The 11239-nt window shown below is 39.6% G+C and overlaps 1 protein-coding gene across 2 annotated transcripts; it reads right to left on the reverse strand.

Moving 5' to 3' along the window:
• TTC14 (tetratricopeptide repeat domain 14) lies at positions 1-8472 on the reverse strand. Of its 2 annotated transcripts, XM_004708688.2 has the most exons (12): positions 8206-8465; positions 7726-7850; positions 7421-7620; positions 6484-6568; positions 6212-6341; positions 5721-5876; positions 4495-4566; positions 3718-3837; positions 3492-3614; positions 3082-3199; positions 2020-2129; positions 1-1274 (listed from the first exon to the last, which is right to left on the reverse strand). In XM_004708688.2, exons 1-12 carry the CDS (start codon positions 8361-8363, stop codon positions 353-355), a joined length of 2319 nt encoding a protein of 772 aa, XP_004708745.1. In that variant the 5' UTR covers positions 8364-8465; the 3' UTR covers positions 1-352. The 2 variants fall into 2 exon arrangements, 1 of the variants encoding a protein (XP_004708745.1); XR_006680540.1 differs by lacking the exon at positions 1-1274 and having other exon boundaries at positions 2078-2129; positions 2572-3199; positions 8206-8472.
• Between the last annotated feature and the right edge of the window lie 2767 nt (positions 8473-11239).

Raw genomic sequence — 11239 nt, forward strand, 5'->3', positions numbered from 1 at the left:
TTCAAGTGTTCAACACAAATTTATTCTCTGATCAGCAAGAATAAGGTGGATCCAAGCATTCTTATGAGCCATTATACAATGAAGGAAGGAACAATGCTTTCAAATAACTGTTAGGTGAACAAGTCATCAGAGTTGGAAATGCTATACATAAACATCCATGAAAAACTTAAACATCAAGCTGTGAAAAGCAGACCTAGAACCCAAACAAATATAATTTGGGAAAAAGCAAAAAATCGTTTTGCTTTTCATATTCGTCTCAAATAAAAGTATAGGAGCAACGACTTCTGCAGGAATCGCTCTAACTACACTTCAAGTCTTTAGTGTGATGATGGTGCTGATTTCCTTGGCATATTTATTTATTTTTTGGCTTATTTCCTTTTTCTTTCTCAAACTCAGCTATCTGATTAAATATATTGAGTAAATTTTGGGGTAAGTTCTTTTTCACTCTTTCTGGTTGGTCTTTGCTACTTGGTCTATCTTCTCCCAGAGCCTCTGTTTTAAGATCTTCCCCGCCATTGTCCTCTCTTTCATACTCTCCCTGATTTGCATTTAATTGGTACCTCTGCTCAGGTTTAAAGAAATCACGTGATCCAGAATAAGCACATTTTTTATATTTTTCAAGTGACTTCCCAGAGCATTCTGAGCTTGCTGGTGAAGGGGGTTGTCTCCCTGAACCTGGCTCCCATCTTCTAGAATGCTCTTTTCTCCCCTCTACATCCCTGTCAAATCTCCTATTACCATAATTTCGTATCTTGTCCTCTGAGCTCCTAAAAAAGGATTCTGAGGAATCTCTCCTATTGGTAAAATGTCTTTCTGATTTATATGGCTTTTCTGTTTTGCTACTACCTGCCTGAGTTTTATAGCTATTATAAGAATCTCTTGAATCTTCAGACCTACCTCCAAAATCATCCGGAATTTCAGCTGAAGATGAACAGAGAGAGTATCTATCTTTCTCTTTTACCTGTGTCTTTGGATAGGGTAATCTATCTTGCTTTTCTAAGAACTTTTCCACTTCTTGTTTTTGGTTAAGGAAGGATGCTGTCGTATTGATTGGAAGAGGGTAGTACTCCTCTCCCCTGTCATCATCTACCTGACTTGAGGATGCCTTAGAACAATGCCTTCTGGAACTTCGAGAAGATTCTGAACGGCTCTTCTTATGTTTCTTATGCCTTCTGTGACTGGAAGAGGAAGATGATGAAGAAGAAGAAGCTGATTCATCAGTAGACGAAACACTCGAGGAGGAGGAAGTTGATTTTCTTTTTTTCTTCTTTAACCTAAAAGAAGGTAGTCAACTCATCAGATAAGTCCAAAAGGTTTCTAAATTACCGATAAAGGTTTTGGTACTCCTTTTTCCCTTTAAAGATTTCTTAAAACTGTAACATGGACAGATGATAAAATAATAACCAATAATACAAGATTAACTTTACCATTAGTCATGACTTTTAAGAACACAAAAACTTCTGTAGAAAGTGTTACAGTAAGCAAATCCATCATTCTCATAATAACTTAAAAGGTCCCTACACATACACAAAAGAGAACTGAAATATAACACCTGATTATATTTTTCCACCTCAGCCTTGACATCTTGTGCTCAATAGTTCTATACAGTGAGGAAAACTGTCCTGTGCATGGTAGAATGTTTCGCAGTATCCCTGTCCTCTACCCACTAGATGCCAGTAGCTATCTACCAGTTATAAAACAGTCACGCTCAGCTGAGAAACACTGCTCTAAATCTTAAGCTTTCTACTTAAAAAAAGAGACAAAATAACTCATTATATATTTTAATGCTAAGGTTAAATTTAAGGGGCCAGAATTCTAGCCTTACATTTTCACTATCCTTAATCTCTTTTTATAGAAAAACACAGGGACCACAATTCACTTGCTAAGAATTCTTAACACCCATTAACACTTGAAATACTCTGATTTTAAATTTTTACTTACTTTGCTTCCATATGGCACTTTGGTTCAACTCAGCAGTGGCTTTAGGTTAAAAAAAATACACCGAATATTATAGTTTACCTTTTCTCCTCTTTTAAGAGCTTACGCAATTTTTCTGCACTTGTTTCTATTTTCTTTGTTTTCTGTTTTTCTTCCTTTTCAGCTTGTTTTTCTCTTAATTCCAAAGATTTCTTTTAGAACCCAGATATCAGAAAAAACCACACGTTAAAAATAGATGACATAACACCCAGTATTCAACAAACCAGTCCCCAACCAGCAACCAGGTTTAGTATACCCCAAATCACCATATATCCAGTATTAAACAAATGTTTTTAACATGTGAAAAATTAATCATTCAAATGTTTGGCATTAATCATACAGATGTTTGGCATTAATCATTGGAATGGCCAGAACAGTATTGAGGACCATATTGCAGTTGGCATTCCATGAAAAAAAGAGGAAACCATTGCATTGGTACCCACAACCCAGAGGGCAAGAAATAAGTAAATAGTAAAATAGCCCAAGAATTATTAAAAATAAGTAAATTAAATTTTAAATAGAATACCAATTTTACAAGTTAAAGAAATCCCATCAAGGTGGATTGAGGGAGAATCACCATGTTCATATACAAACCATGTAAAAATAGCATAGCCCGTTGGATGCATGATCACACAAGAAACCATTTTCCAGTGTGTGGATGGGGATGAGCAGCACCAGATGTCAGACACAGCAGCAATGGTCCAATTCAGAAGAAAATGCATGAGAAAACATCATCATCAGTATTACAGGAAAAGACAATTTAACGTACTTCTCAAAAATAGCTCAGTTACATTAGCAACACTTACAACTGTTACCCAACAGGAAAGCTTACTATAATAAAGATGTCAAAACCACATACCAAACTTAAGCATCAAAATTTTCTCATAGCCTTTTTTCTAAAAAAAATTTTTTTAGTACTAACAAATAATCATGAAGAAGCATTATGAAGTCAATTTCAAATCCAATTAGTAAAAGATGTATCTCAAATGAAGAATGTTTACATAGTGCATCATTACGTTTTCTACGAGTTTACTCTAGAAAAAAGTTAAGTTTTGGAATTAATTTCAATTCTCATGAACTTTCTAAGAGGAAATAAAAAATCACCTGCATATATTTATGAAGTTTCTGCAGAGCATCCTCTGCGTCTGTGAAAGTCTCGTCCAGAGCCAAGGCTTTCTTATAGTAACTTTCAGCATTTAAAAACTTTTCTTCTTCTTCTAACCTGTTATTTGGAAGGAAGATAAAGCTTTCAAACAAAAAGTCCCCCAGATACTTATGAGAGAACACATCAAGAAAAAAATATTTAGGGGTCCCTGCCCACCCCCAACTAAACAATACCTGCATTGTGCTTTTTACTCATCTATCTGGAAAAAGGGGGCTATATAGGACACCAAGAATTAAACTGTAGACAAAAATAGCCCCCAAATGCTTCTTAAAACCAAATAGTTTAATTTACCAAGTAAAGTCTGCCTGCTACTTTGAGAAATACATTATTAGAGCTCTCTGACACTTACTGTCCCCCTCTTTCTACAAGTGTCTGGCAGAGATATTTTCTTGCATTCCTGTGAGTTGGGCAGTTCTCCAGTGCAAGTTCAAAGTCTTCTATGGCTTTGTTCAGACTTCCTTTCGTTGCATATCTAGAAACACGAAGAAACCACACTAGATAAATGCATCTATGAGCTACATGTTTATCTTAAGCACATCTACCTTGTAAACATTTAAAGATTATGAATTACTTACAATGCTCCACGAGCTACTAAAGCTTCCACATTTTGCTTGTCTATTTCCAGTGCCTTATTGTACTCATTCATAGCATCAACATGGCGTCCAACCTTAAAATAATCTACTCCAATCTTCACACTAAAAAGACATTTTGTAAAGCGTTGCAATCATTCATAGAATATCTAAATAAAATGCTTAGTATGGATAAATTTGAAAGCAAGGGTCATCAAATTTGGCAAATACTTTGCCTTTAAATATCTGCCTAATAAATACTATTGAAACCCAGCTATTAAATATACTAATTATTTTAGGAAAAAAATGAACAAAGTGTGAATAAAACTTTAATCTGTTAGGTTTAAAACAAATACCACTTACATTCATTAGAAAGTCTGGGACAGAGACGTATTTTACTTCATTTGTAAACATACTTGGTGCCTTAATGGTGAGAGGGAATGCTTGCCTTACCCCCAGCCTTTTAGACAATAAGGTTGTTGAAAGACAAAGTCTTCAGTCTACATGAGTTTATAATAAGGTCATAAAGTACCAGGTCAGATCACATTTTTATCTACAGATTGCATATACAATATAGACTGCATATCTACCAATAATGTATTAGAAACTAAAACTTTAAAAAATTTAATTCTTTAATTTACAATAGAATCAAAAGCATGAAATTCGTAGAGGATAAATTTAATATGTGCAACATATGAATGCTGAAAATAAAATACATTGAGGAATCAAGAAGCTCTAGATAAAAAAATATTCCATGTTCATGGAAAAAGAAAGTCCTCCTACCATTTTAAGGCCCAAGATGCAGACTGTTTCTTTCTTAACGCAGAAGCATAATCATCTTCAGAGAAATTTTTGCTATTAAAGGAAAGAAATCAAACTGAAAATATCTTTTTAAGAACACTATTACCTTCACTGTGCTCAACAGCCACTCAGCAAAAGAATGAATTCTAAGCAAGAAATTTTTATTCTACGTATGGAACAAAATGCTTGAACTGTCATGTTTCTGCAGAATAAACATTCCTATAAGTTTCTATATATAGCCATGCGCCCCATAATGTCTGCTCATGGCAACGTCCAAATGCACAAGTTTGTGTTCCCAAAATGTTCTAATAAAGTTCATAAATCCTGATTAAATAGGATGTAGTGAATCAAGCAGCTTCCCACATGCAACATGTGCCTCCTGTCTCTTCTATAAACAGCAATTATGCCAGGTGTGAAATGGTACATACACAACCTAAATGTCCTAATTGTCATAATAAGACATAAATGCCTGTTACTGGCTTATGAATGTACTTTCTATCTTAAGAAGTTTATTGTGTTACACAGTTGTATGCGTCAACTCATAGGCAGCAGTATCCAATCTCGTGCACTGAGTCTCTACAGACGTAGCACTATCTTTCTGTTCTATATTCTTTGGGAAATTTTACTGTGAAGCTCCTCGTGGCTCACAAATGCAGCAAAACTTGTTAGTGACAGCAGCAGCAAGAAGCAAAGGAGAAGTATTGATCTGAAAGCGAAACGAAACTTACTAAACAGGTGGAAAATCAGTGAATGATACTGATTGCACCTTACTCATGCTGTACCTGAGGACCATGATGATCCTCAAAAGCAAAGAAAAAATTATGCCAGTCATTAAAGGATTGGCGCCACTGAAAGCAAATGGCAAATAAAAGTGCTAGAGATCTGTGTCAGATATGGAAAAACAGATAACGAAGCTAACGATGTGGATTGAAGACTCAACACAAAAAAGAATCCCTAGTACACTGACAATCACTGCCAGAAATGGAGATGTTTAAAAGTAGGACCAGACTACGATATCGTATTCACACACAACACCCAAATTTCAGTGTATCACGCATGACTGTAGCTCTCTTAGTCACACTATTGACACTTAAACATCAATAAGACATTTCATTCTAGGTCATGGGATCACCTGGTTCACCAAACCTATTGTTGTAAGCAGGCAGAGACTGGCCCCCACCACCTGAGAGAACACTGCTTTACTATACCTTTGTAGGCCTCTCATTAAAGAAGGAGGATTAGATTCATCGATTCCTAGTTTTCCTAGAAGGTATTCAACTACTCCTGGATTCACGAACCCTAAGGAACTCTGCATGATATTTTCATAGGACTCCAAAGAGTTGCTGTCCAGTTCAACACTCTTCCTTAAAAAAAAAAAAAATCACAACAAAAATAAATACAACTAATATGAAGATCCCTGTACTTAATTCTCCAATTGTTATGAGTATTTTTTGTCCATGATAGTTAATTAGCATGTCTCATTTTACTAACGAGATAACATGAACATAAGAATTTCAATACACATACTATATGCACATAAAAATGTGGCTATATTACATGGTTCCATTTATCAGGTTTAAAGTAATTTTAAAGTTTATAAAAATAAAGCAATCACATTTTACAGTAAAAAAAATTACCTCCAACTGTTTTTGAACTTACTATCTTATAAACTATTGCTGAAACAACTGGGATAAATTACCTGTAGTACAAAGGAAGCTCTTCAGAAGTAATTACACCCAATTTAATACTTGCTAAGTGCGGTGGAAGGGATGAGCTATACAGAGATACTGCAAGCTTTTCATGGTATCTGTCAATATCCTTGATTCCAGCTAAAAAATTTGAGAACTAATCGGTTAATATGAAAATGCAAGTTAAAATACAACAGCAAGTACTCCAACATGCTGTATGTTCAAAATTGTAGAAAACCGATTATTATTACTAATTATTATTAATTATGATGAAACTATTCACCTCGGATGATGTCACCAGTTTGGTAATATGACAGAGGATCACCATGGTTACTATGAGGAGGCACATCTCTCAATGGACAAAGAGCCTGCAACAATTTTTAAAAAACATTGTGTCATTCTTTGAAAGTGACAGTGTCTTCTTACTCTGTTTAGCATAACAACCAATAGTTAACATACAGATTAAAAACCAATCACTACATATTAACTACAAACTAGCACTGTTCCTTTCTAATAAACCTTGAAGACTAGCCAGCACACTAAGGCCTAATTAAATAAGAATTTTAATTATAAGTGATTTTTCTGTCAAGCACATGGTTCCTGGTTCACTATGGACAGACTCTAAAATATTATGAAACTGTCTGTTAGTTTTAGGAAACAAATTTAAGTAAGTTATGTAAAGTAAAAGGTATTTTGCAATTGTCAAAAATTAAAAAAATTTGTCTAGGGAGTATAAAGGTCCCAATCAAAATGAGAAACCAATCCCCCAAAGTTTCTACGCCCCTTATGCCTTCTGCTTTTCTTCCTTTTTAGCTCTCTGGATAGATTGTAAATACCAACAGTTTGAAGCTACATATTATTTCAAGTTCAGGACTATTCATTGTGGGCAAAGCACCTTATAATGTGCAAATAATTCACTGCAAAGATGTCACTTTTCCCCCTATAACTTATCTAGTGAATATGCTACAAAAACTAAATTAAGAAGTTAGAATCAATAAACCCAGAATACCATTACACCTCCCACCTGCTTGCTAATACCTCCCCCGCCTCCAAGAAAGCAAAAACGAAGGAAAAGGCGTAACTTCCACTGTTAATAAAATTTTAAATAAAGAACTAGTTCTCTCGTTAATACTTCAGTTCCCACAATGACATAATTCTAGCATTCAGATGACTATCATAAAAACCAAAACAGAAGAAAGGCAAACAGCTCAAGAACTTACTGTGATTTCTAAGTGAGAGATGTCTCTCATGATGCCACTGCCTAAACAGATCAACACCATGAAAAACCCAAACTCCCGGATGGAACTAATCCTTCCAATCACTATATCGCCACGCTCCACGTCTCGGAAAAACAGTTCTCGCCGGTCCATACTGGGGATCTCCATGAACTGCTCTAAAGGCGGCATGACTGCATAGTGTTCTGAAAACCACAAACAGAGCCGCTACCATTCCGAGTTCACGTTCATCTGGCAGTAACTGCTCCACCGCGTCGCAATCTTGAAGACTGTCCGGGCTCAAGACTCACCTTCATGGTCTTCATTAACCTCAGAAACGGCCTGTGCATCCGATTTCCAGGAAAGCGCAAACAGGAGATCCGCTTTTTTGGAAATGAACTGTTGTATTTCAATATTGTCAATTCTCTTCTCTTTTCTTAAAAAAAAGGAAAAGAAACGAAACCTATGACAACGGGTTTATCATCCGCAAAGCTTTCTAGGACGGCTTTCAACGCTCATCTGACTTCATCCCGAATGTCAGCCTCCCACCCATCGCGGGGGGGAAAAAGTCCGCGAGCGGAGGGGGGGGGGCGGCTAAAGGAAAGCTCGAGGCGCGGAGTGAGCGACCCCGTGACGCGGCCAGGCCACGCCAGCGGCAAAGTTGGGACCGGAGCTCGCGCTACACGCCCGCCGGCGCGGCGCGTCCCCGGGGCCCTCGCCCTCGGCGCCGCCGTCCCGGGGAGCAGCCTCACGGCGCGTCCCCGCCCCAGTGTGGGCGCCGCGGCATTCACCTGCCCGGGAACTGCTGGAGCGGCGGGCCCCGGGCAGGCTCGGCCGCCGAGCCCAGGAGGCTCCGGAAGTGCGGATTGTCGTGCTGCTCGCTCCGGAGAAGGGAGAGCAGCGACGGGCCGTGGCAATTCAGCGACTGCCGCAGAAGGTCCCGGTCCATGGCCGGAGCTTGTGGGGCCTGGCGGCCGTGCAAGCGCTGACTCCTCCCAGCCCCGCACCCGCTACTTCAGCGCGGCGATCTCCGAGGGACCCGCCGCACTGGCCGACATGGTGGTCGCCCGGAAGTGCTCCGAGCCTCCCGCGACCGGAACTCATCCTGGTCTCGCGAGCCCGCGCGAGACTACGGAAGCCGTAAAGCGCAGGCGGGGCAATTTCCGCGTTGGGGAGTTTGAAGAGCTCGTTTACGAGAGGGGCTCGATTTTGTGTTTGAATTTCCCCAGTATCCGTGTTACAGTGAAGTGAGTGTGTGTGGTTTTTTTTAAAATCATCTTTTAAGTCATTTTATTGGGGCCTCATACAACTCATCACAATCCATACATAACATACTTCAATTATGTAAAGCACATTTGTACATACATATTACCTCCGCCCTGGGGGATGGACAGCAGAAAAGTGGGTGACGAGAGACGTCGGACAGAGTATGATATGACAAAATAATAATTTATAAATTATCAAGGGTTCACGAGGGAGTGGGGAGGGCGGGGGAAAAATGAGCTGATGCCGGGGGCTTAGGTGGAGAGCAAATGTTTTCAGAATGATGAGGGCAATGAATGTACAGAAGTGAGTGGTTTTTACGAGTCTTTCAATGAACATTACGAAGAGCCTTTGCCTCGAACAGCATTGAGCCTCTTCTAAGTGCTTTTCCTGGAGCAAGATCCCAAACAAGTCCAAGTTCTTTCAGTGGATCTGCTCACCCTAACCTTGGAAAAGTGGTTGGTGGGGGAAGATTTCTGGTTGGCTAACTTGCTAAACAAAGGGAAGATGCCAACATTATGAAGCACTGGACTTGAATTTCCCATCCATACCCCATTCACGGTTACTGATGCCGCTGATAAAACGTTTGGGAGTAGCGACACCAGGAGGGGGATGGGAAGGTGGGGGGAGGAAGGGGGAACCGATCACAATTATCTACATATAACCCCCTCCCAGGGGGACGGACAAAAGAAAATTGGGTGAAGGAAGATGGCGGTCGGTATAAAAGCCTAGGGAAAAAAAAAAAGATAAATTATCAAGATGAGTGAGAGAGGGTAGGTAGGGTAGGGGGACAGTGAGCTGATATCAAAGGTTCAAGTAGAAAGAAAATGTTTCGAAAATGATGATGGCAACATATGTACAAATGTGCTTGACACATGAATGTATGGCTTGTGATAGCTATATGAGCCCCCAATAAAATGATTTTTTAAAAAATTTCGATGCTTGCCACTGTTTTAGCCAAATACAGAGACCAGGTTGATTGAAGAAATTGTAAGCTTATTTCTGCGAGCACTTGATGGAAGGGAGCATAAAGCCTCCCAAAACTGCTTACAAAAAATCAAAATCAGTGAAAGGCAAGCAAATTATCTACCCTCAACTATGTGGTGAGTTAAGGGAGTGTTTGACAGGTTTGTTACAATGAACAGAGGGCTTCAGCAAAGGGACAAAGGAGGATGGTTCCCAGGAAAGGGAGGCGTGCAGTCACTCCCTGAAAGTCCCAAACTCCATCCCTTATCTAAGAGGCCTTGCTTGCCCAGATGGTTTTGTTTGTCCAAACTTGCTGAATCAAGACATTCTTAAGTTTAAAAGGAATTTTACTGCAAGGAGTGGGGCGGGTGGTGGCTGTTACTTGTGGGTTTTCTGCAAAGTCTTCAACAGACCATGTCACATTTCCAGAGTTGATTAACAGCAGGCTAACTCTATTTCCCCCTGTATCATTAGTAATTTTAGTGTCATCCTAAAGCCACATGGCTTTAATGTCAAGACATCTCTGCGAATATGTGTGAATGTGAATATGTATGTGTGACTACGACATATAATATATGCATATAATATGCACATAATATATACATATATCCACATAGTTTGAGTTTAGCTACTACCCTGAAGGTTGGTGGTGCAATCCACTCAGCAACTCCTCCATGGAAGGCAAACTTGGCTACCTCCTTGCCAAAGATTGCAACTCAGAAAGCCCGACGGATCAGTTCTAGTCCTCTGGGTTACCATGAATTCCATGGCAATGTGTTTGCTTATATCTACCCAACTTTATTTCTTCACTGTGTCTCTGGTTACTCCACATTTGGTGTCCATAAATTGTACAAAGTGTTGTGTACCCAGAAGTCAACACACTGTGCTGTTTTCAGGTGCTGTGGGTTGGTTCCATCTCAGAGCAACCCCATGTGATAGTCGAACTTTTCCCTATAGGGGTTTCTAAACTAATCATTATAGCGCCAGATCACCAGCCCTCCCTCTAGTGGTCTGCCTGGGGGGCTAGAACCAAAGACCTTTTGATTAGCAGTCAAGAGTTTGGACCCTTTGGTGGTTGTTGCTGTTAGGTGCCATTGAGTCGGCTCTGACCCTTAGCAACCCTATGCCCAATACAACAAAGCACTGCATGGTCCTGCGCCATCCTCACGATTGTTCCTAAGCCTGAGCCCATGGACTCAGCCACTCTTTCAATCAGCTTGTTGAGGGTCTTACTCTTTTTCACTGCCCTTCCACTTTACCAAACATGATGTCCTTCTCCAGGGACTGGTCTCTCTTGACAACATGTGCCAACTATGTAAGATGAGGTTTTGCCATCTGCCACTGAGGACACTGGCCTTACTTCTTCCTATAGAGATTGGTTTGTCCTTTGAGCAGTCCATGTTACTTTCCTTATTCTTCTCCAGCACCACAATTCAAATGCATCAATTCTTCCTTCAGTCTTCCTTTCTTAGTGTCCAACTTTTACACACATATAATGCAATGGAGGTTACCATGGCTGGAGTCAGGCACACCTTAGCCCTCAAAGCAACATCCTTGCTCTTCAATACTCTAAAGAGGTCTTGTGCAGCATATTTA

Source organism: Echinops telfairi, unplaced genomic scaffold (genome assembly GCF_000313985.2).
Source record: "Echinops telfairi isolate 266 unplaced genomic scaffold, ASM31398v2 ScPeMD7_4225;HRSCAF=4972, whole genome shotgun sequence".
NCBI classification, from domain to species: domain Eukaryota; kingdom Metazoa; phylum Chordata; class Mammalia; order Afrosoricida; family Tenrecidae; genus Echinops; species Echinops telfairi.

What these genes read in the sequence shown, in the direction of transcription:
- TTC14 (XM_004708688.2), bottom strand. Translation starts at nt 8,363, where the DNA reads ATGGACCGGGACCTTCTGCGGCAGTCGCTGAATTGCCACGGCCCGTCG. An exon ending in GGTTAATGAAGACCATGAAG is followed by an intron (nt 7,621 to 7,725) that starts GTGAGTCTTGAG and finishes TGTGGTTTTCAG; the next exon opens with AACACTATGCAGTCATGCCG. An exon ending in AACTGGTGACATCATCCGAG is followed by an intron (nt 6,342 to 6,483) that starts GTGAATAGTTTC and finishes CAAATTTTTTAG; the next exon opens with CTGGAATCAAGGATATTGAC.